At 37.0% G+C, this 25,820-nt stretch overlaps 1 protein-coding gene across 4 annotated transcripts in view; it reads left to right on the forward strand.

The window, feature by feature from the left end:
- Positions 1-23,867, forward strand: part of LRRC28 (leucine rich repeat containing 28) — a 54,509-nt gene extending 30,642 nt beyond the window's left edge. For all 4 annotated transcript variants that reach the window (XM_063345987.1, XM_063345986.1, XM_063345988.1 and 1 more), the window contains 5 exons: positions 3,091-3,297; positions 9,716-9,818; positions 13,487-13,662; positions 16,276-16,435; positions 19,392-23,867. In XM_063345987.1, the coding sequence (XP_063202057.1) occupies positions 3,091-3,297; positions 9,716-9,818; positions 13,487-13,662; positions 16,276-16,435; positions 19,392-19,464 (719 nt within the window). In that variant the 3' untranslated portion in view covers positions 19,465-23,867. The remainder of the gene's footprint in view (positions 1-3,090; positions 3,298-9,715; positions 9,819-13,486; positions 13,663-16,275; positions 16,436-19,391) is intronic.
- Positions 23,868-25,820: the final 1,953 nt, after the last annotated feature.

A 25,820-nucleotide genomic window follows, 5' to 3' on the forward strand; every position in this document is an offset into this window, starting at 1 on the left:
GTGAAGGCAGTAATCCATGCAGATGGACACGGCTGAAATACTTGGGTCCAAGAACGGGCACAGGAACTTCATGTTTGGACTCAGGTCTCTCCGCATTAGAGGTTTAGCAAAGCTACTGAGGATTTTTTTCTCTGGCTTCTCGTATCAAAATGGGGCTCAGTGCTCTTCCATGCTGATTTTGATATCCTGGAGCTAATATAAATTTTAAATTATACATTTATGAATTTCATTTAAAAGTAATTGGAACTCCTCAATGTGGTTTAATGGTGATGTATAATGCTTGTCTCGCTTATCCTTGGAGGTGGGGGCGGGGCGGGGAAGAGATTTCTGAATAACAGGCCCTTCTTTGTCAGTTCTTTTTATTTGGGAATAGCTATCTTTTCTAGGTCTGCCTGAAATTTCCCCAGTCCATCTCATATATGCCCTAGTGCTTGATGAGGTGATAGCAAGAGAGAGATTTGTAAGGCTTTCGCTGTGTTTGTTAGCCAAGGCATCCTTCAGTATTTATGTTGCAAGATTTTTAAAGCATGGATAATAGTATTTAGTAAGTAAAAGCTTGAAAAACTTATTAATGGACTGTTTATATTTTGCGTTATTCCTCTTTATTGTTTTCCTTTGCTTTAATGAGATTGAAAGCAATTTGGTGTCATTAGTAAAAGTCTGAGCATGTTCTTCAAAATGAGCTTTCAACACTATGATGGGGAGTCTGGGGGTTATACCTTTAATCTGATGGCACTTTAAGTTGTTTGGTTTACTTTTTAACTTCATCATGGGTTGGTGGGTGTTTCTGTAACATATGGCACTGTATGTTGAAAGTGGATGTTTACATCTGGTATGCATTGGAAGATTAAGGTAGAGAGGATGAAGTTTTGGGCAAGTATGTGTTTTTTGGATGAAGGATAAAGTGAGAATACTTTTATTTCCTCTTAGATTTGAAACATATCATTCTAGCAATGCCTTTGAAACTCTGCCAGCTTTGCCAACCGTAACATTTATGGGATTTTGGACCTAAACTGAATTAGAAAACTGTTTTTAGTGGCAGAGAAAAAGGTTAGTGCATGAAAATAGCTAGGCCTATTATTGACTGCATGTGGTCAGTGGTTTGGCTGAATGTAGGTGGCTCTTTTCCTGTCACTGTTTTCAAGCATATGGCTTTGTTTGTGATGAATATAAAACTCTTTAAAAATGAGTTCTACTGAAGTTCTTTTGCACAGTAGTCTTTTGCTATTTAGTAGTGATTATTTTGCTTTTGCCATTCATTTTCAATCTTGTAGTAAAAAAAACAAAATGCTTTTAAAACAAAGCTTATGATTCCGGTTGACATCGAAACTAAGAGGTTTGAAGAATGTGATCATCTGTGTATAGCAGCTGCTTCTGTCAGTAATATTTTATAAAAGAATGGATATACTATGTTGTTGATTCTTTATTGTAGCTAATGCTGGGTTTGTTTGCAGTGGGCAGAAACTCCTTTTAAATGTGCACATGCATTTTGTTTAATTAGTACTTTTGTGAGAATCTCTAATACTCAATTATAACTTCCCCTTTTTTCCTCTTCATGTTTTCAGTCGTGAAAGTACCATAGCAGTTTTCCCAAGGTCAGCTTCAGATTTGCCGTTTCTTTTTCCCATTGTGTAGAAGACAGCTTGAAATTAATGTAGTGTTTTTTCTTCTTTGGGTGTAGTACGCAAAGTGCTACCTCAGAACTCGGGGAATAGAGAATTTTCTAGCTCTTGCTGCAGAGAGAGCTTAAGGGCATAACAGGTTCTGTTCAGCTTTAACTTAAACAGTGTTACCCTATTTATATCTTTAAAAAAAAAAATGGGCGCTAGAGCTGTAAACTGTGCAGACTGTGGACTGTGTAGATTGTCTGGTGTTTTCAGTGTAGAAAATTCTAGTGAATCTTGTTTTAGCAGCTATCAGATGCAAGAGCTGGTTTCATTCAGCCAAGAGCAAAGTACATTTGGTGCTGCAAGATGCTGAGAACTGCAGTAAGAATTAGGGGCACCAAGCACTTCACGAGCTGGTTTCATTACTGTAAAGTATTCAAAAACAACGCAAAACTGTTTAGTGTTTCCCCATGTTTGGGGATAATAATTTATAGAATTATCCAATTTTTAGAGTAACTGTAAAAGCATAACTAAATAAACAATGAGATAACCTGTAGAGCTGCTTAATGGATCTGTTAGTCCTTAGAGAGGTGCATCTTTGTCCCACAGGCCAGACACAAGGAAAATCACTCTGTTGCACAAGTGAGGCTACCTGTGTGATCAGCTATTGCAGACTTTTAAGAATTTCTTTTATTACCTACATAAAAAAAATCAGACAATACTATTTAAAACACAAAATGTACTTTAAAAATTCTTAAAATGTTAAAAAAGATGATCTCTAGAAGCTGTAATTATTGCAACTGTAGGTTAGAACTTACTGTAATACCTTCCTACAAAATAACTTACAGGTTATTAAGAAATTTCTTTTCTAATTTCAACTAGGTCTTTTGAATTGTATTATGAAGACAGAGCTGTTGTTCCTAAGCATGCTTGGTGAAAGACTGTCACTAAGCAAGAAGTGCTATGCATGTATTTGTAAGTCTCATTGCAAGAAAATCTTAAGTAAGGTGGATATAAGCCCTGCATCCTCAAAATTAAAAAAAAAAAAAATATAAAATTTGAATTTGCATGAGTTTGGGGGTCATGCAAAACACCCTCAATAACAGCACACTATGTAATGTGTTTTGTTTTGGGTTTTTTTTTCTAGTTCTAATTTAGGACCAGGAAACTGCTAGATATTTTTGTCAGTAGTAATTGCTACAATTCAGGAATGCTCTATCTTGAGAGATCTCATATTTATATGTACTGCTTAACTGATAACTGTTCTTCATAAAAAAACATTTGAAATATAAAGATGATAGAGATTATTAGTATCAGTTCTGAACACAGATTGCTAGAGCAGTATCTTAGGAGAAAAACAGCACAGCTAACTGATGACCTTTGTTTTTGATTTATGTGAGGGGTGGGTTTTTTTGTGGTCTTGTTTGTGAATTATTAATGTTGTTACATTAATAATTCTCAATGCCTCCTGTTTGGATTGTAGAGGTTGGAGACCTGAGGGAGCTGCAGACGCTGGATATTTCAACCAATCGTTTGATAACGTTACCTGAAAGGCTGCATATGTGCCTTTCGCTGCAGTACTTGACTGCAGACCGAAACCACCTGTGGTATGTTCCCCGCCACCTGTGCCAACTACCAAGCCTCAATGAGCTCTCCATGGCTGGAAACCGCCTTGCATTTTTGCCACTTGGTGAGTCACCACCACCGTTGGGCTGGGGGGGTGGGTCAGAGAAGAGACAGGAAAACAAATTTTCCATCCCAAAAAGGAAAAAAACAACAACAAACACACACAAAACCAAGTGATTTTCTTTGGTGGTCGCTACAAACTCTGTTAATGGAGTTGTCATATTGTTGAAATTGTTAATAAACAAACAAAAAAAGCAGCTTAAGGTTTCATGTCTGTTTTAAAGCAATAGGTCAACTATCAAATTTGCTTTATTTTTAGCTAACTGAGGGGTAAAAAAGTTTAAATGATGTTGTATTTAAATATAGTACTATGTAATCTGAGTTCCACCACTTTGGGTAATGATCTGTTTCTGTTTGCTGGATCTGATGATTTAACTAAGATTCTTCAGCTACGGTTTAAAAATTGCTGTGGAATCCCGTTTGCCCCTACATAAATTATTTTTCATCATTAGGAATGTCAGTACTGCATAATCTAGCAAAGGTTTAGTTTGTGCTGTATATTGGCATCCATCAGAACTTCCATGGTAGTAGCACAGGAGAGAATTTATCTGCCTTTCTCTCAATTCTTTCGAAGTCTGGAAGTGTCAGAGCAGGCCTTCGAGAGTAGGAGGTGCAGTCAGTGTGTGGTGGTTTGTTGTGGGAAGTAGTTGTGCTGTCAGTAAGCGCAGACTGTATATTCTGTTTGTGAAAAGCAAGTCCTCTTCCCTGCGTTTGCTACTTTTTAGCCCTGCCATGGGCTGATCGCTGCTGAAATATAGACACACATGCAGATCTGTCATGTCATTTGCATAGCCATTAATAGTTTTTCTAGAATACGGAGTTTAGTGTTAATTAGGTGCAGATGAAGTTATGATAATCACATTGACAAGAAGCTGAAAATTGAGGTGGCTAAAAATGAGATAATAATTTCTAAATTAATTACATTTGTATAGGTTTAACTTAATTTTTTCAGTACTAGCAATTTAGTCTTTAAAGAAGTTTATGATCTTTCTGATTTTCTTAGCACCTTAGTTTGTATTACTGGAAAGTAAGTAGAAATAATGTCTCTACGCATAGTGTTTTGGTTATGTCCCAACATATGTCATTATATAAATTAGAAAATGAGTTCCAGGATGCATTGTCCAGATTCCATAGTACAAACTAAACTAAGCAAAGTAATTTCCTCTATTTTGGCAAATATTTCTAACTGCATTTCATGAGATAGGAAGTTGAATCTTTTTAATTTTGCAAAAATAAGATGCTGTTCGGTAAGATGAGATGTGAAATATTAAAGATTAAAAGTTTTTGCTACTTTTGCGCTAGTACCTGGATGAGCCATAGATCTGCTGAAGTGTTTTAAGTTCAAAAGGAGGAAATAAATCTCTAATATAATGACACACCTTCTTTTTTCTTTATTTTTAGACTCAAATTCAAAACATTCAAAAGGAACCTTTAAAATAACGGGAAACATCAAAGACTGTCAATTGACCTTGTTCAGTAGTTCTTAATAGTGACTCACTCGTGAACATTTGGAGATAATTTGCTATCTGTGGATATGAAACTGAATCATAAATCCTAGAGTTCAGAGGAAAGCAGCACAGTATAAATGTAAATGTTTAATCCTTCCTCTGAAGAATCAGAAGGCCTCAGAGTGGTCAAGATGTGATGAAATAAAGTAGAACAGAGAGTTAGTGCATTGAAAAGCAAAAAGATTAAATCTATCTTCTGTTGTATGAGAAAATATTTTTCTTGGAGTATTACTGAAGTTAAGGCATAATTGTAGCATTATTTCTGCTAGCTGCACATGTTGGCTATTTTTTCGGGTGTGTCTTCTTACATCCAACTTTACTAGTTAATGACTTTAAGTAACAGTGAAAGATACTGTAGAAATATCTACAAGTGATATTCAAGCAAGAATTATCAATTTTTTTTCAGTTAGGGAGTTGAGTTGAAAAGCGGATATTTTATTCATCTCCTGACAGAATGGAGTTTTTTTTTCTCTTTTTTATTAGACACGTCCATGTTGGAAGAAATATGTTTGGAACATATTGCTTAATGCTTTTTAAAGTGTGATTTACTTTATTTCATATGGTGGTTGACATCTACTGTGCCAAGGAATCCATTCTTCCTCATCTAAGTTATGTCCCTTGCAGCTGCCAGTAGAGCCTCTTGTTAACTGTAATGGAAATCCGCATTTTCCTGTTCCTGGATCAATAGGTGTAAGGTTTATTCCAGCAGTAGCACAATACTTTCACAGCACTGCTGGACAGGTACTATGTAGGTTTTTCTGTCCTGTACATTCTTTGAAGTTTGTGGGCACATGCATCTAAAGAAAAAAAGTGAAACATTATTAATCAGTTTTACAAAATACAACAAAAACACCTGATCCCACTCTCTCACTTTCAGAACTGGTACATAAATAAGCATATGGGTAAACAATAATGAATTAGTCATTTGTTCTGCAGAATGCACTTAATTCTTGGATATGCCAATATTTAAAAAAAAATTTTTTTTTTTCAACTGTTGAATATACGAGTTTATATTCAAAGAAACAGCCTGTGCGGATCTGAGCCTTTGGGCCTTCCTAATAAATTTTTTTTTTTAAAAAAAACCAAATTCTATGTGTAAGTTGAACTGGAAACAGCATCCTGGACAGTCCCAATATTGTCAGGGTAGCTTTCATGCTGCTCTGATAAATGGTCTTAGGAATTCTGTTCTTGAATGGCAGATGGAACTACTGATCATTTTATATCAATCTACTTAAAATATAAATTATCCTTTGATAGAAATTTAACTTTAAAATTTTACCATTAGCAAATGCTCCAGTGCCTGAAAACAAATTCCACTGCAAGCAGAAATTTGAATCTGATGACATTGCAAAAATAAAAATGATTTATGTAATAAAGTACAAATACAATTAAAATAGGCCATAAATTCTCCAGTGTACTGGCAGTACAGGGGATGTTATGACAGCAAATATTCAGTGTTATATCACTTTTTATTGAGGGTTTATGTGCACTTTTTGTTTAGAAAATGGGTCTAGTAATTATCAGTGCACAGTAAACAAAGGTCTTATTCTACCTCAGTATATGCTGCTTTTGTGTCCTGTATGGTTAAAAGAGCATCAGTGCAGACACACAAGAGCTTTTGTTCCATCTTCAGCCATGTGGAATGCATATGGCAGGGCCCTGAGGTTAAAAAAAAAAAAAAAAAAAAAGAAAAAGGGAGAAAAAGAAAAAAAATAGAATTGGGGTTTGTTCAGGACTCATGGCATTTGGTCATTTCTGGGAGAAAGGTCTTTGATCTGGGAGCCTGGAAGGAGGAAAGTGGAAATGTTTTAGACACAGTACAGTGCTTGCAAAAGCCACATGAAAACCTTCTTTGTAGCTTTAGCCTTTTCAGAGATGGACAGCTTCCTTATTTTACAAAGTTCTTCAGAAGCATGTTTTTTAGAGAACTTTTAACAATATTTGTTGACTGATATAAGACATAAAAATTAATGTGGATGGAATACAAAGAGCTTTTGAAAGTGATGATTTATTTAAATTTAAACTTTATGGATAATGTTTGCAACTGGAAAAAATCTTTTGGGGACTAGAAGATGCTCGGTTATTTAATGCAAAGAAACTATATCAAAGGAACACTTATCGTTACAGGCTATTTGGCTTTGGGAATTGAATTTTTCCTACTGAGATATTTTGTCTAACATCCAAAAATTTGCTTTAATTACCTAGGAAATGCAGTCAACTCAGAACTTAGAATCTAAACATAGCATAAGATAAAGACAGAGGGAAGAGATGAGATGCAGCATAACTCCCCCCTCAATGCATATGAAAAGAACAGCTTTAGGGCTTTTTTTGACTTGCCTGATTTTCAGTCCATTTGCATACATCTGTGTAGAAATGAGCAAGATGAGCCTCTTTTAAAAAATTTTCTTCCATTCTCTAAATTAATAAGTTAAACAGTAGCACATTCAAGCTACCCCAGCAACCCATAGTTTTATGCCGTTCTTAGTATAATTGGCTTCTGCAACATCAGGCGATATTCTCTAAGCGTGAGGTGTGCCACGCACATGCTATCTACTTTAAATTTTATTGGCTGATGCTTTCCCAGCCTTAAAATATCTTACGGTGTTATAGTGCCTCACTATTGCAATATTTTTATTCATTGAGATAACAATGTTTTTGTTTCATCTAAAAATATCCCAGAACTTTACTAAACTATTTTCAGCTCTGCAATACTGAGCCAAAATAAATCATCTTTTTGAGGTGTTAGCTCATAACGATGCACAGCAGCATCTCACAGCAGTGCCCATCAGTCAGCAGAGATATTTGTACTTGCTTCTTGGGGCAGGACAGTTGATGGATGCAGCAGATAGCTCTGTGAACTAGAATGTCTTTGGGACAGCGTCAAAGAAGCATTTGATGGTTGAACGTGTCCCCTGATGTCCAGTGACTCTGGTTAGAACAAAGCCCAGATTATGGTCCATGAAACCTCCATAGACTGTTGAAGGGCAAGGGCCTGTAATAAAAAAAAAAAAAAAAAAAAAAAAAGCCAAACCCAAACCTTAATTTTTCTATGTTAACATTTTTATTTCAGAAAAGGAATCTCTTAATTTTCTGTTGGTATGATCACTTGTTCTTTATATTAAAGAATTGACAATGTCACACCCTCTGAAGCTCCTCCTCAAATGTGAGCTTTTAAGGTTTCTGGTGCTTACAGCTGCCATTCAAGTGGGTGACAGCTGAAGGCATTCAGTATATTTTAAGATGGCCAAACATTTGAGGGGGAATCACTCAAAATATCGTTTGCTTTATCTGCACTAAGTGGTGTCCAGAGCTCTTGTGTACACTACAACTATTGAATAATAAAGAAGGGATTGTATTACCTATTGTCATGGTAGGGAATGATAAGAGATCATTATTCCCGATAGAATTTCTGAGAAATATCATGGAAATTCTTTTGATTTTTATTCTGTTCTTGGCCACGATTACGAAAGGGACAGAAGCTATGCTAATTTCTCTGGTTATCCTTATCTTTATGCCAACCAAGGTAGCTGACAGTTGATAAAGATGGGTAGTCGGAATTAGTTGATATTAGTATTGTTTTGCAGTGTGGCTGTTTCAGCCAAATGGCTGTTTATTTTGCTTAGTTTCTATATCATACTCGTAAAAGTTTAAGAAGTTGAGAGGCATACAGATACTATTTTTTTTTTTTTATTTTTTTCATAATGCAACTTGTCTGGATTGCAGCTCTCCGCTCCCAGGCAGAGAGGCTTTCAAACATTGTTTGCTTGGTTTGTGCTTTGTATTAAATGCATATGCCTTTTTCCTAACCCAGTAGCTTGAATGACATAGGAGCTACAGATAAAATGAGTTGCCCAGATGATCCTACATGTCAGCTTTCTTGCCAGTTCAAAACTCTTTTTGACTATTATTTTTAGTTCGCTGTTTGGATTGTCTTTTTAAACATCTCACATTGGCATGTTTTTCACTTCTTTTGATAGCAAACAGTTTTACCACTGACTAGATCTTGCTGATAAGCAAAATACTTGTTTCTGAGAATTATTCCTAGAAGCCTAAATTTTGCCCTTTAATTTTGTTCCATTTTCCCACTTTAATTTTCTAAACAAAATAAAATTATTCCCTACCTATATGCTCCTTTCTGGAGGTATGGTAATATATCTCTAGTCTGTGAAAGTATTGCTTAAACATGCTGTAGTTGCCTCTTTTGACTGCCAGACATGAATATTTTAACAGAAATAAAGTAAGAAGCACACCTTCAGATGTATTGATCGCTTACTTGTAACCACAACTTTTGTTGCAGAATATTCTGCAGTTTAATGCTTGTGTATTTTCTTGTGTTCTGTAATTACCGCATCATGCAGACTTGTTTCTGAATGATTACTGGCTGTATTTGGTTATGGCGAATGGAATCAAACAAGTATCTCTTCTTGGGGAAAAAAAAAAGCTGGACAGAGGAGATTCTAGTTTATTTCTTTACCACTTTACCAAAGATGGTGAAGTTGTGATTTCAGTGACATGAGGCCAGTTAATGAAAGCAGGTTTGACCTTATGAACTTGAAATATGCACTGTAGACTTGAAATCAATTGTCCCTTTGCGTCTTCAAACTGACTTCGGAGTTTGTCAATGTGAAAATTTAATTATTTATAACGGGATTTTCAGGGCTACTGAAAAGGCGTTTCGTTTTGTTTCAGTAATTTTAAATGCTATTTTCTAAACAGCTTTTTAGCTGTTTTTTTCCTAAACAGCTCATCCATAATAAAAACCATTGGGTGAAATTTTACAACTGGGAAGTACTAATTTATGTTTGCTTACATTGAGTCTGATTAGTTTATTTATAACTGAAGAGAATTGCTTTGCTTATAATTGTTGCTATGTCATCCCTTCTCCCCCTGACTTTTCTTGTTTTCTAAACCCAGATTTAGGTCGTTCTCGGGAGCTACAATATGTTTACGTGGATAACAATATTCACCTGAAAGGCCTCCCATCTTATCTGTATAATAAAGTCATTGGTTGCAGTGGGTAGGTATGAATTAATTCAGATGTCTTGCATACCTGTTCCTTATAAAACTTCTCATAAAATATCTTCCTGTGTGACAAAACTGATTTGTGTGTGTGATTGATTCAGAACTGATGTTACTTTGAGGGAATTACTGCAGCTCCCAGTTCTGTTTTCGTTTTGTAATAAGTCTTCTGTGTTAATTGCTGACTTTCAGTATTTTCCTTTTAAGCCGTAAGAGACAGTGCAGTTATTCTGAAGGAATTTGTAATGATAATGTAAGGCCTAAAGCTGAGTGCTAGCAGCATTTAAAGGCTGGCCAAAAATGTAAGCTTCACAGAATTTACAGAACTAAAGAATGAACAAAACGGGTTTTTTTTTTTTTTAATGTGTTGCAGCATCTAACCAGTTTGTAAATTCTCACATTTCTGTAAGTTATAGGCTATTTCTTGGAACGTCACACGCAGCTCCTTCACTTATTTTACATCCTAGTGTCAGCTTCTTGTAGGTCTTGGTACCTACTAACTAAAATAAGTAACTTTTTTTTTTTTAGGAATTATGGATTGACAGGTATATTTTTACATGTGGATTTCAAAAATATCCTAGGCTGTCTCATGTTTGTGGTTAGGATGTGAGGAAAAACGTGGTCTGTCTAGGACACTAGCTTAATTCTTTCTGCACTGACACTAGCATAAATTAGGATCAGCACCACTGATGAATGGAGCCTTACTGGTGTAAAACTGATCAGAAGAGGATTGTCCCCATTACCATCTAATTATAAATTTCTGGTATGCTCGCTCTCAGCAAATCTTGCATTAAATATAAATTCCCTCTCTACAGCCTGCACTCTACTGCAATATGCGAGATGCTGAGTCTTGGCATTTTAAGGTTTTTCTAATATTCTTGTGTCAGCTGGCTGTGTGATATTTAAATACTTATAGTTGGATTATAATTCTGCTGAACTGTGTGCAGTCTCAAGATCCTACTAATTTTGTTTTTCTGGAAAAATAATTTCTAGCCTTTGTTCTTTCAGAACTGATTGTAAATTGTAAGACAGACATTAAATTGATCCTAAAGATAACAGAGCCGTATTGATTGTGACCAAAACCACTAGTGACAATGCAGGAAATCTTCCAACAGGTTTGGTCCAACTGTGCTGTCTATTTCAGGTGATTTTCAACAACCGTATCTTTATTTTTTTAAAATGTTTTTAAGTCCTTATTTTATACTCAGTCAAAATAATTTTATCTTTGCCCTGATCTTTTGTGAAGATATTACCAGTTGTTTTTGTTGTCATCACATGTACGCTCCTGGTGAGGCTAGCTGTTAGTATCTCTGATGGAGAGTCTTAAAAATCTAGTATAGAAGAGACCAAAAATTGTTGCAATGAAATTAATTCTTGTAATGCTTCTGTGGAATAAAAAAATATTTTTTTTTTCCTTAATAATAAAGAATAAAAAGAGATTATTTTTAGCAAGCAACACAGTATTTGTATTTTGTATTTGTGTAGCAGATATTTGTCTTTATGTTCTGAAACCATCTTGAAATATAATAGATTATTTTTAAGGAAAATTTTCAACATAGGAAGAGCACTTATTTATATTATTAAGAAACCAAAGCTCTTATTTGATTGTGCTGAGTGATGTTAAAATTGTGTAATAATGACCATGTGAAGAATTTCTGTGTTCTTTCCAAGACAGCATTAGTAACCAGTGCAAGGTTTTCATGGGTCAGGCGAGAGTTGAAGATCCGGGCTTTAGTGCTCTGTCTGGTCATCCACTGGAGAATAAAATCTGACATGCTGCTGTTACTAACATAAAGCTAGATTTCTGAAAATAGAATATAAATTGCATTGTGTAAGTAATGAATCTCTGTCTGGGAATCCTGCAGTCAGACTGACTGAAAAAGTCTTTTATGTAAGAGGTGATGATCTCACCACTCAAAATAAATTTTGATCTTATTTTTTGCAGATTGGATTTCATAGTCTCCAGCTAGATATCTGTCAGTCTTGTTGAAGGCAGCCAATAGGTGGTCACAGCTTTTTTTCTCTCCTCAGTTATTTATTCACCAGGGTTCTTCTGTAGTTCCATTTTTTCCAGCTGGGTAGAGCATCTTCTATTCCACTTTTTAACCTCCAAGGATTTTGTGTGGGTTTTTTTTTAATTCTTTGTTCTTGCACCCAGTATTACCCATAGGTTGAGATTCATTCCCTAATCCATCCTGATTTAAGGGTGTATATCTCTTAGATTATTCCTCTTGATGGTCTGTTTTGCTTGTTTACTTTGTTTTTCAGTGTTGCGGTCAGGCATTAAAGTTTACATAAAGTAGACCAAATGGCCAGTCTCTGAACTGCAGAAACTGTAGTGAGTTTGTGGGTGTATCTTCTAGCTAGGTTGGTGATCAGTCAATCAGCTTGAAAATACAACATTATAGACATATTTGTTGTGATAGCTGACTCATTGGGTATGGATTGCTGGGGAATGGATTGTTGGAATATTGGATTGCTGAATTCCCAATTATATTTTAACCCCATTAATGGTTTGTGGGAAAGTATTAAATATTTAACAAGAGGCTTATTGACTTGCTGTTTGATGCTGCTCTTTTTTGCTTGTTTCTCTGGGCTATCTTTCCTTTAATCAGAAGAGATGAGAGTCTTTGTTATCAGAGAAGTACTGAGAGCTTTCTTTCACATCTGATAAGGTTAAGTGTAGTTACCTCAGTTTTAGGTCCGATATCTGCGAAGGCTGACGAATTTGTGTTTCTGTTCCATTTGTTAAGACTGGCCCTAACAAGTTGCTCTTGGCTTCAAATTTAAGTTGTCATAAACAATTCCGATTCCCCTGTTGACTTCCCCAACCTCTTAGTAGAATTTTCCTATGTGTGTCTCTTTGGTATGATAGCTTGCAACAAGGATCACGTAAAGAGTTGTTATTTTTACTACAAGCTACGTTTCTCTCCTTGGATCCAAATAACCTTTCTTTTCCTTGTATGATTTGAGAAGGATAAAGGCTAGTGGGCTTTCTAGGGTATATTTCTACTACAGCTTAGGCTACTCTTTATTTTTCCTTCACCGACCTCCCTGCACCCTCCAAGGAAGCTGGGTGAGGAAAAGTATAGTACAGAACCACTCAGTGGCACTTAAATTGTTTTGGGTTTTTTTTGGTGGTTGTAGTTTGCCTCAAGTATTATAGTTGAGAAATCCTTTACTATTCTCAACTGGTTGATCCAGACGCATGAGGCCAACTGTTGGGTATGAAACTGCTCCTCTATGTAACATATTTAGTAATAATAGCATTCAGAGGCTAAAAGAGATTCGTGTGTTGGCAAAGTTAGGGACACGTAGTGCACTTTGTTCACCTCCTTGGGATTGTGTTCTTATTTCTCCAGCTTTTGTATGTTACTTGATAAGTAAAGACCTCCAGCTGTCTCACAACTAGCACATCACAGAAGGTGCTAATCTATAGAAAATGTGTGTCAACATAGAATCATAGAATAGTTTGGGTTGGAGGGGACCTTTAAAGGTCATCTGGTCCAACCCCAACATGTATTGTACTCTGCAAGGTATCCTTGAAGGGTGCTGCACTGAAGAACAGTATCAGGCATACTCTGGATTGGTCATCTGGGTTTCCCCATAAGTTACTTTTATTATTTTTTTTCCTAACCACTTTCTAAATCTCTTGTGTCCTTCTAGTTGTGGTTCCCCAATTCAAGTTTCAGAGGTGAAACTGCTTTCTTTTTCGTCGGGCCAGTTAACTGTGTTCCTGCCAGCAGAGGTGAAATCTATAGGGACAGAAACAGATCATGTGCTGCCTTTGCAAGAACTGGCCATGAGGACCCTCTATAACGCCTACTACAGATTTTTAAAAGGTATGATATTTCCGCATTCCTCAGATTACAGGAAGTGCTTTTCTGGCAATCATCGGAACATTTCAAATAGCTCTTCAAAGAGCTGGGTAAAGATTAATATTTTAAAAGTTTTATTTGATCAAATTATGTTTGAAATGTTGTGTTAGAACAAAAATGTCCAATATCAAAAACCAGAGATCCAAAGACTGTTTCTAAGGTCGAATGGTGCTTACAAATGGTTTCTTTCTTGAGGACTGTATAAAGAAGGACGCTTTTTGCAGGAGAAACTCTTTAATGGAAATAGGAGATGAGAAATACAGTTCCTGAGGCAAGATGAGATGCATCAGCCAACAATGCAACTTCTCGCCAGGCAGCACACTCCTAAACTGGCAGACTTGTTATACATAAGGCAAAAGAAATGCTAGCAGCCCTTGGCCATTTCAGTACAACGTGACAGCTGAGCTGTTTTAGTTCTGCCCCAGTTCAGGCTCTTTGCTGTAAAGTGGCCCTTGGCTCATCTGGTTATGCATCGTGCAGTCACATGAGTTAGTACTATCTGATGATAACCTGCAGATTCAGATTTTGTCAGATTTAGATGTATTGTGACTCTCCCCTAATCAAGGCATCTTGGGAATTTGTTAGCTTTAGAGGTGACAGTAGGAAGCAGAAGGGTAGAGAGTTACAATGGGAAGATTAGAGGGTTATTGTGAGGGGTCACTTGTACCATGGCCACTGGAGGAAATCATAACTGCCGAACTATTGCTTTGCCGGGAACAGCATATGAGGAGGTTGGCAGCAAATACACTGAAGGGAAGAAGCTTCATGTTGAGGGGTGGGATAAATGTACAAGCCTGTGTTCACAGGAAATGGCACTGCTTTGTGGAGTGTTGTAGATGTACTTACTGATGAATTGACCAGTTTGAGGTTGTGTCTTTTTTTATATTTCTGCATACGGAGGGGGAGATGGGAGGTTTTTAGTTGTTTAGTATCAGGATATCGGATGCACCAAAACTACACAATGATGGATGCTGTTTCATTTTGATTTGGAAAATTCTAGTCTTTGAAAAGGAGTTGGAGAACATCAGGTACAAGACCATCAGTAACTACTTTTCTCACACAGCTGTGACTTGCACAATAATTTCTGGAATACGACAGTGTGAATGTGGTTCCTGAAGATGTTGGTGAAGTTTGGTTTGGAAACAGCAAGATACCATTGTAAAATCAGTTTGAGAAATGGTTCGTAGATCGTTTATACGAGACTGTGAGAACTATATCTGGTTACAGCCAAGGTGCAGAACCTGAAAAACATGGTGAAACATTTTTTAACTGTCTTGCCTACTTCTAGTTTGCTACACTGTACTGTGAAGTCTTTTTATATATTTATGTATACATATACACACACACATATATATTTTCTTATTCTGAGTGACCTTATTAAAGACTTATGTGCATTACCACCGGCAACACCCACACTTCAGTGAGGCAGGAGTAATGCATAGTTCAGACAGGTGTAAGATAATGGTGTGCTGGGGAAGCAGGTGGCACATATGATTAAAGCAGCAGATTTGATCTATCATTGCCTAAATTTGCAGTTTCAAGGGTGCTGTTAAATACTTGGCGGCTGCTAGGTAAGTATGACAGAAGTGACTAGACTACTTTCCCTCAATCTTTGCTTGGCTACAGAATGTGACCTTTTCTTTCTGACGCAAATGTACTGTTCGTCGTGCCTGTCGTCTCAGTTGAGGCTGTTGTGGTACATTGTGTATGGGGTTAATCCTTACAGTGTTTGAAAGCTGAAACTAGTGTGATATTGCAAAACTGATTTATTGGGTACTGCATCTTGTCTTGATTACTCAGCACCTAAACTCATTCACCTGTCTGGGCTGTCTCTCAGTTTCTAGATGGAGATTAGCATGTTGGCTTTAATTTTTTTATAAAACACTATGTCGCTTGGGCCAAGCCTGAGAAAATAATTGCTCTTTCCTATAAAATGACCCTGGAGTCCCTTTTGGTGAAAATGGTGGCGTCTTGTAAACTGTGGGGGCACACTTAAGAGATTATGAATGTATTGATCTTTGTAGAGTGGTCTCTTTGGTTGGACCAGTGAGAATTATGCTAGGTTGGATTGTATTTCAAGTAATTCTAAATATTTCAGATCCCTTTTTGCTGATGGTGGAGTTTGGGCTTTTTTAGTGAGCTTAGCTATCCTGCTGGATTGGTTACTGAAATATTTTAGTAAAATACTACTGATGTCCTTTTCATAATTTTGTATTGTTATTAATTATCTGTCTAGATCATCTTTGTGTCTGAAAATGTTTTATGATATCTGTTTTTTATTATTTGCTTGAGCTATAATATTTTCACCTGGGTATTTGGGTCCAGTTAATTTTATACTGTCAGATTCTAAACTTACACATTCAACTTCAACTTTCTGAGTTTATACATGGGAAGTACCATGTGCCCAACCCTAATTGTGGTAATTTGTGTTTCCTTGCTGTTCTTTTCACAAAGTCTTAAGAATGTTTGACAGCTGACTTTCTGAATTGTTCATGGATCATGCTTGTTGTGTTTGACTTTATCATGCAATTGTTTTGTTACAAGCCTTTTTTTTTTTTTTTTTCTTTTCTTCTCTAGATTTGAACTTTCTGACTCCAATCTCACTACCCAAAAGCCTCTTGGAATTGCTGCACTGTCCCTTGGGACACTGCCACCGCTGCAGCCAGCCTATGTTTACCATTGTCTACCCAAAGCTCTTTCCCTTGAGGGAAACTCCAATGGCAGGATTGCATCAAGGGTAATTATACAGGAAATTACACTGGGGTTTCATTTAGGAAGAAAAACACCTTATGGAACAAAGCATATTCTTAAGGATTTTTTTTTTTTAACTTAGCAGCCTTTCAGATCTAAAGCCCCTGTCCTCTGATTGCATATAAAAGTTGACAAATCTTTTATTTGCAAGACAACCAGCATACCGCTGTTAGACTGTTTAACAAGGACTATCACACTTGCCTGTTTCAGATTGCTGTAAGATAGTGAAGGGTTTTGATATGATGGGATTGACTTGTTCGTGGTAGTGCAGCACATGCTGTGCCTTGGGAAGGAAATACTACCTAACTCCAATACTTCCCAAGTTAAGTCTCAACCCGAGCGTCAGGAAAATGCCACCACCAAATAAAAGTGCTGTAGGATTAAAGGCAGAAAAAAGCTCTAAAGCCAGAGTTTAACGAAAGTGTTCTGCAGTAACATATTCTTGTTTTTCTTTCCATGCTAATTAAATTGAGATATGCTGTGGAAACATTCTGCATTGTAACATACGTTTCGTAGCAATACATCTTTTCAAAAATATTTCAGTTTTTATGGTTGTAGCAGATGTGAGTGTGTCTGCAGGATTCACAAGACAAGTAGACAAGCCTATACAGACTTCTGACTTGCTGGACAGTACAGTCATAGAAGGGACTCAAAATGGGGATATGGTTCAGGGAATATTGCCCTCATGTAGATAACGATTTACAATGCCTTTAAGGTGAGCACTGATCGTTTTCCAGTGATTCTTTCCCTAACCCATGTTAGTCTGAGCTGATACTGTAGCCAGCCATGAGCCACAATACCAACAAATCCACTTTCTGCAATGGAAAAGTATCCTCAGAGAAATTTAAACTCATTCTACTTGGACAAAACTACAGTACCGTTTGAAACCTAATAAATAAGGTTTAAAGAAAAGTCATTTGGAGTTAAGCAAATGTGATGCTCAGGTTCTTTGTAGGGAATTCATGTTCAAGCCATTATTTATAAAGCATCTGCTTAAAGGTGGGGAGCAGAAAAGACAGGTGCTTTAAAAAGGAGTGTTTCTGAAATTACTGGTTGGTATATATAATGCACAAGAATGCCACTTAGTTCTTGTCCTGCTGAAATCCATTGACTTGACCGTTATCTTCCATAAAAATAAAAAACTGCTTTTCAATAGGAAGATCCTTACGAAAAAAGAGCAGACTAATTGGTGATTCAGGTTGATGGTACCTGTTTTCCAGAGCTGTACCACAGGTTATTTTCCCATGATTTTTGTGGTGTAAGAGGTATCTGATTTGTAAGCAATTCAACTTTATGAAATGAAAACAACTTAGGTATGCTAAATCTGGACAGCGGCCAGAAGGCTGCATAAATGCTATTTTGGAAAAGTCATCTTTCTTAGAAAGATCTGATTGTAGAGATTGCATACTTCAACTTGCCATTCTGTTACACTTCAGTCGTATGTTGAAATTGAATGGATTTCATGTTGAGTTAAATTAATTGCTTCCACATTACTGTCATTATATTCAGGGTGGCATAAAATGTTATAATCATGCTATAAAGTATTTCTTTCAAGCATTGAGCTCCATTAGAGCAGTCTAATTTTCTAAGAAACGGATGGAAAACTACTTGCTGGTCACTAAATCCTTATATTATCAGAAATAATCCAGCAACGGGAGAGTTTGGACTAGAGTAGAGAGCTCTACTTCCTGATTGCTAAGCACTGCTCATTGTAGAACTTAAAAGTTATGAGATGATACACATGTAAGTAGACACCTTTAGGAATTATTAAAGTTATGACTCAAAGCATACTTAAAGGCTATTTTCACAGAACACTATATTAATGTTCGAAAATATATTAATTGAAAATATTTATTTCTGCATGGTTTTCACTTGTTTAAAAAATGGTTAGTATTCCCTCCCTTAAACAAGAAGGTACTGTGTTCTGCAAAATGCCATAATGAATGCAGTCTTAAGTAGCTGACATTTGATGCAAATCCACAGAAAATGAGATCTAAACAGGGTAGCCTGTCATCCTTATCTCTGTAGCTCGTGCACTTGAGATGGTAAGATTACGTGGAATTGCAGAGGTGTGATAGCTGGTTTAGAAAGATGTGAAGCACAGGGTTTCTGTTCTAAAGAGCTTACAGTGACCATGAAAGCACACAGGGTAGGGATCCTGAACCTTTGAACAGCACTGATTAGCACATGCCACATCCATGCCAGTAACTTCTGTCTGGACTTCGTATCATTCTGTATCCTCTTATAGGAAAGGATAGTGAAGTGTTGAACTGGATTTCCGTATCTGAAAAAGCACAGATGACATGAGCACTGGGTAAAGCGTGATTTCTGGGTTAGTAAAAAACACATCTTAACATTTTTAAAGCAGCTATCTAGGTCCCTGCCAGGATGGGGGCAGGAGGAGGGTCACTGTGAGCACAGTGAGGCTAGTATCACTCTTTCTCATCTTGCCACCCCTGCTGTCATAGCTGGCACAATGCAACAGCACTGCCTGTCGATCCTCCTTTCTGAAGATCGGGGCCCAGTTTGTTCACTCGGCTGAACCAAAGGAGGACACTGGACTTCAGTTATTTCATGCCTACAAGCAGTAATTTAAGAAACACATGAGCAAAGGTGAAGCAAAGAATTACCCGCTATTTTCCTTTTAGTTGTTAAACCTACTGGCTGTAACACCCAGCCACACCCGCCACAGAACGAAAAACCACATGCTGCTTTTTTAAGCTGAATGCATAAGAATCCAGGAAGGTTTTTGAGAACCCCTGCAGTGTTTCCCTGCCTTTGTGTCAGGCACACATATAGAGCAAATGAGCCTTCTTTTTTCTGAAGTGTTGGGATCGGCTAATCCCGTGTTTTACAAACTAGCATATTGTCTGCTGTGGAATGGGGCCAGGAGCTTTAACCTTTACTGACAACTGTTTCCCCCCCCCTTTTTTTTTTCCTAGGAGGACAACTGTTAGTTTTGTGGCATACTGCTGCTCCACCCAGTGTCTGCAGACTTTTGACCTACTGAGTTGATAAACATTTAAAACTACTCAGGAGCGCTGCCAGTTTAAAGCTGCATTAGACGTCGTATCCCATTGGTACTGGAATACTTGTGTGCGCGCATGTGCCAAAGCAGCAGAAGTGCCCAGTCGGGAACACTAAGAGGCACTTAAATCCCATCCTATCAAATTTGGATGAACTGCAGAAACTTTTCGGAAGTGTAAATACCAAGCTTTTAAAAGTATTAACTTCTCTCTCCTCTAAGGCAGCATACAAACCAAACAAATTCATAAGCTCTGACTTCAGGATTTCCAGTATTTTTCAGATGTGGCTGTCTTCAGGTTGACCCATTGCATCATTTGAGGCAGTTTTCATTCCTTTAACAGGGGGGAAGAAAAAAGGTCCAGTTATGGCAAACCAGTTTTCACTTACTCCCCCCCTCATCCTCATCACCCCTACAGCTGGATTCAGGTACATAGATCTAAGCCTACAGAAACCTTTGAAGGATCCCAGAGACTTTCACATGGAATTTAGCTTTATTTTCCCCCTCATAATATTTTCCCTAGCAGAATTATCCCAGTTGTGTACCAGGTCTTTGACAGTTAACTGTGCTATTTAAATCTGCATATTAAAAGCAGATCTTTCTTTCTGGTATCATTAGAAGCCACACTGATTTCATTGGAGTAACTAGGATATATCTGGAGACTAAAGATCGTGTTTCAGTGAGGAAGGCCGTGTCTCCAATAAGTGGTCTTGTTCCAGCATGTTCAAGGGTGTGTTTTCTTTTTTTTTTTCACCACTTGAGTTTTTTATTTTTAAAAACGCTTCCCCTTTTGCTTCTTTGAATTCTTCAGGAAGATGAGTTTAAGTACGAATTTCACTTGGAAAAGAAAAACCACCCTAGTAATATGACAGTAAATATTTAACTATATTTATTATATCTTTACAATTGCAGTCTGTAGGTCTGCAAAGACTTGGTTTTCATCTTTTTCTAGATTCAGTATTCGGCTGATTTGTGAAGGTGTGTCAGTGGACTGTGTTAATCTCGGAGAAGGCTGGAAATCCAGGCTGGAAATCCATGGTATCTCCATGTCGTTAGGTATATATGCACACATAGATATCTTCACAGAAGGGCTGTAACATTTGGTTTTGTATATTAATGGCAGATTTAGCACAAATTGCCACTCGCTATCGTATTTGTGGGAATCCTTTTTTGTTAGACTTTGTTCATTTTAAATAAAGGACAAAGGATGGAAAAAAGGCCCAAAAAGTCTGCATGACTTTAAATTTTTATTTTACACTGAAACAGTTTATACAAAATTAGCCCCTCTTGACTTGTTTTGGAATATATATTATTATTTTTTTTTACTTTCAATTTCTTAGGTATAAACTACTTGTTGATTTAGCACAGTGTGCTCCTCTGTGCAGTAGGTAGTTACAAGCTGAAATAGATATGAATGAAACAGTTTGTTATAAAAATGGCAAGATAAAGAGACTTATTTGGTAGTATATTAGCATATGTTGTGGTGAGGTGTACATACTTTGAAGGGAGGAGGCATTAAAATGTTTTCCTTTTGCCAAAGAAGCATTTGTTCCCGCTGCAGGCTTCCTGGCATTTCTTCAATAAATAGAGTATCTTAAGAGCTTAAGAGAGTACCAAAAAGGCAGTTTTTGAGGGTAGAATTTTTAGGTTGTGCATGTTACTTGTAAAAACTTTGCTGGTTTTATTGGGTTGGTTTTAGAGAGTTGAATTAGCATCAAGAAATGTAGAACTTAATCCTTCAGGAATGCAAGTATCATCTACTGTTTAAGAATTGTGAAACTTTCTAAAATAAAGCCCATTTATTAAATCTGCTTTGCAGTAGGGGAAAGAGCCATGTCCAAGCAGACTTTGTACTGTTGGATATCAGACTCTGTCGTTTCACCAGGTTTTTTCAATGTTGGTATCCCCAACACGCCTTCCCACCCAGGGGGGTTTACTGCTGAAGCAGCAAAATAAGTCTTCAGCTTTTTTCTTTTTCTTCAGTAGTACATAGTTGAGGTGTGAATTGTCTAGGTACAGTTATACCTGTATCAGAAATGTGCAAGTGTAGCACAGAATCCATTTTTTTTTTAATGGATAAGAAAACTATGGTAGTGTTACGAATATTAATTTTTGATACAATACTCTGATCAGGAATTTTCAGCATTATTTTTACTGTGGCTTCCTCTGTTGTCTATGGAGATATTTTGTTGGAAGTTTTAGTCCTCTTTTTATAGGAACTTACAGACTTTAAAACACAGTTTATTTCTGAATTCAAGCTCTAAAAGTTATTTTGCAGTTAAATCTCTTGATCAGCTAAAAGACATTGACATTTGTTTTATTAGGAGTCAGATAAGAGTGGAGCTTGATTTTGTATTATTATTTTTTATTTTCCTTCTTCCCATAATCTGATTATTTTTTTATTGAGTTCATATCAGTCTCTTTATTATTGTCTACAAGTGCAGTTCAGGAGAAATTTAGTCTGTTCTATAAGCAGGATGAATCTTAACTAACATTTTAATAGATGATATTTCAAGAATGGAATGTTCAATGAATAAATGACTTAAACACGCAATTGAAGCTGAAATGTCATACCCTATTTTTATAGAACGAGGAAGAGGAAAGCCAATATATAGACTGAAAATGCAGCTTAAAATTCATGTTCCTCTGATGTTTTTTATACGAACCGTGTTTGTATTCATCTGTATCTTTAGGTGATATTGTTCTAGATTAAAATAATTCCATTCTTACTTGTCCAAATTTTTCTAAAGTTGTTCTACTGTAAAAGAATTTCATAACTCCTAACATGGGAGCCAGCTATGCAAGTTGTAGAGGGGAGAGGGAGCTTGTTGCTGATTGAATTGTGCATCACTTGTTTTTCAATAGGAGGTGTCACAATACTTGGGCTTCTCTTTAATGCATATGTTTCTAGGTAATTTTTGATTACTTGCTCTTGTTCTTCAGATTAGTTCACATTGAGGTAAATTTTTCCTTGTACTGCAAAAAAGTCTGGTTCCAGCAGTTGAAAAAAATGACCATTTTTAAAGGGTTTTTTGTCATAAAAGTAGATCTTAACTCTTCACTTAGGGTGGGGGCAGAAGTTTCTGGTTTTTTTTTTCTAGGCATTATAAAGAGAAAGATGCAGGAGAGAAATGCGTGAAAATAAGTCTTTAACCCATTGATATTGCTATAAAATTTTTCTCAGTAAAGATTAACTCTTAATATGATTAGGGGGCACAGGCATAATTTTTGTTTATGTTGTGATAACAGGCACCATGTTAATGAAACTGGGGCCCTACTGCTTATAAAGATAACTTTTTTGTTCTACCACAAAGGAAACAGAATCTCTGGCTTTGCTTAAATATATTACTTGAGCGGTTTTACCATGGACACTGTTAGATTTGGAGCACTCCTCTTGGGAACCTTCCTGTTACTCCCCCAAAGGATCAGAAATACAAATGTCCTTTCCGTTGCAAAGAACAAGGTCTAATATCAAGAATTGTGGGGTTTTTTTTCTGTTTTGGCCTGATACTTCTCTTGGGCTCTCACTGAAGTTAATTACAAACCCTCTATTTACTTCGTTGCGGTGAGGTTAAGATCTTACACTGAGCAGAGCGGAGCTGTTTATTGCCAAGTTGGCTTCAATTCTTACATATCGAATTCTGCTGAATCCCTTTTTCTGGCATGAAGGGAACACCCGTGTGGTAACAGCGTGTCAGGTTTTACTGACATCACAGCCAAGTTGAAGACTGGAGAGTGACAAACCTTTCACTAGAGAGGATGACTTTCTTTTCGAAGGCCACTGTGGCCCCATCAGAGTACCACTGTTAACAGAAGAACTTTTGCCTTGATGTCAGTGGAGCTTGGATCAAGTTTTAAATGATGAGAGAGAAGAATGCGTTTTACCGTGTTTGTTTCTTGCAAAAACTGGGACAATGACACTGAAGGCCATATCTGCTGCTAGGCAGCCTTTCTATCTGCAGCTGAACTTAACATAATTCCAAGTTTAACTATCTTTGCCTCTTACCTCCCTCTTAATACTACTCACGTTGTTGCAAAATGTTATAGTTAACTTGTGAAGGAAGAGGCTGAGTAAATTGAATCCAGAGTTTTTATTACTTTTTGTATTACAGACCTATTTTGTAAGAGACCAGAGGTCTGGTGGAAAGAAATGGCAAGGTTCATGTGAAGTCTTCATTGCTTTTGCTTTTATGTGTCCTTCTTTGGATTACAACTTGAACTTTGATTGCAACTGAGTTCATTCTATGTCTGTTGAAAGCATTTGTGTATTGCTTTTTTGCTCGGTGTTAACCGTGTCACTTAGTGTGAAGGTGAGCTTGCTAGATGTTTTATTTAAAGTTAGTGGTGCAATTTATTGTATGTGCTTGTTAATAAACTATATTTTTGGATAGAATTGCAGTCCATTAAAGTTAACTAAATTCTTGTTCCTGGGGCTATTAAGCTATGTTAGGATGTGGTATTTAATTTACATTTCATTTCATTTGCATAGTAATTAGTTATAAGTCTCTTGTCCCAAGGCTGAAGAGGTGAGGTGAAGACACCTCTTAAAACACTACCAACCCCAAAACACCACTTCAATTCACTTAACCCGTTTGTCACAGACAATGTAGTTCATCAGGTGTTGCATAATAGGAACAAAACCCATATGGAGACATTACTTTAGATGCTTCTATGTATTGATCAAAACAAAACCAACTTTCAATAGGGCTGTATTAAGGGCCACCCTGATAGTCCATACATGTGGCTGTGGTTCATGTATTATTTGCTAAGCCGCATTCAGCAACCTTTTTTCCCCCCCTCATCTAACAGATATCATAGAAACAAGGTTGCCAAAAATAAGTAGAAATTAAGCATCTGTTTTTCCAGTTATTTCACTCCTTGCTGTGCAGCATTTTGCTTCAGTCAGAGCCGCTGCTCTGTATCTGTTCTGATGAGTTGTTTGAGTTGGATGCTGTCTGAATTACTGTACGTGTACTGGGTGAATACTAGCGTACCTAGTCTTAAATGAGACCTGCGTTGGTCAAGGTGACTCTGAACATCAGTTACAATGGATGCCTTGAAGGGTTTAGATACCCTTCAGACTTCCCTGATGCTTGTTTGCTAGTAAGTTTACAATGACTTGCCTTTTTAGTATATTGCAAATGACAACATAATTTTTCCTACCCTTGCAATGTAGGTAACCTCTGTTTGAGGCAGCAGGAGGAGGATGCGAGTCCCTTAAGAAGTGAGATGGGGGGGAGAAAACCCTTAACCTATAACTTTTACCAGCCACTGCTGTGTCCCTTATGAATTAGAAAAAAACAAATGGAAGAGCTTAACATCCTTTTCCTTTGCAATTAAAAGTACTTGGCATAAATGCAAGCTAAGTGGAAACTTCAGTGGCTGAATAATGCTATTGTATGCAGGAAATGAGAGGAGCTGAGATCTCACTTGGAAAGGCACTGGATGTTTTGTGACTTCTAAGCCAAGATTTAGGGCCGTTCTATGTGGTGATGTTTTGGGAACTTGAGAGCCGAATTGAACTACTGCATCTGCATCCCCCAACTTCAGTGATCACTTAATATTACAGTAGAGCCCTCTATTCTGCATTGAGGAATCCTAGCAGTATTCCCTGTAGCTGGCTCAGGAGTCTGGGAGTGGCCATTTATGACTGTCAGATTTGTGTCTGCTACTTCAGCAAGAAAGAGAGCAGAGAGTGACTCTTTCTTTACCTTTTGACATTTTAAATAATAAAAAACCCTCATAGCATGCTTTTTCAGCACCCATTATGCCCTTCAGACATCTCCTGCTCCCAGGCAAAAGACCTTGACACATCTGTGAGAGATCTTGAGTCTCAAGAATGAAAGCAGTTCTGTTGTTGGAGGTGCTGAAGTGATTTGACTTTCTGATGATGCCTTCCAAGTGGCAATCAAGGGCTAATTTCTCAAGTACCCTGATGCTCTTCTTTATGTTCATGAGGAATGTAAATATTGACTGGCTCTTTCTGTCAAAGAAAGCTGTCAGTCATGGATGGCTGTTCTGTTGCTAAATATGACTACAACTGTGGTATGAGGACCAGTGCCTTGAAGGTGTTCTGCTGTCATTTTCTGTGAACCTCATGAAGTTACGAGGTTTAATTATTTTTTTTTTCTTCAGATCAATTAAGAAAGCTTTCTCGTAATGTAAAGTGCAATACTGAGTTTGTTTATTGATTGGTGATATGAATGTTCTTTAAGTGCACTTTTATAACAGCGAATCAAGCTATCCTAGGAAGAAAGCAAAAAATACATTGTAAAAGTCCAGTTTGGTACAGGCAAGGTCCCCAGGAAGTCTAACATTTTATTTAAGAATGAGAAACAACTAGGGC

This window comes from Chroicocephalus ridibundus, chromosome 9, assembly GCF_963924245.1.
Source record: "Chroicocephalus ridibundus chromosome 9, bChrRid1.1, whole genome shotgun sequence".
NCBI classification, from domain to species: domain Eukaryota; kingdom Metazoa; phylum Chordata; class Aves; order Charadriiformes; family Laridae; genus Chroicocephalus; species Chroicocephalus ridibundus.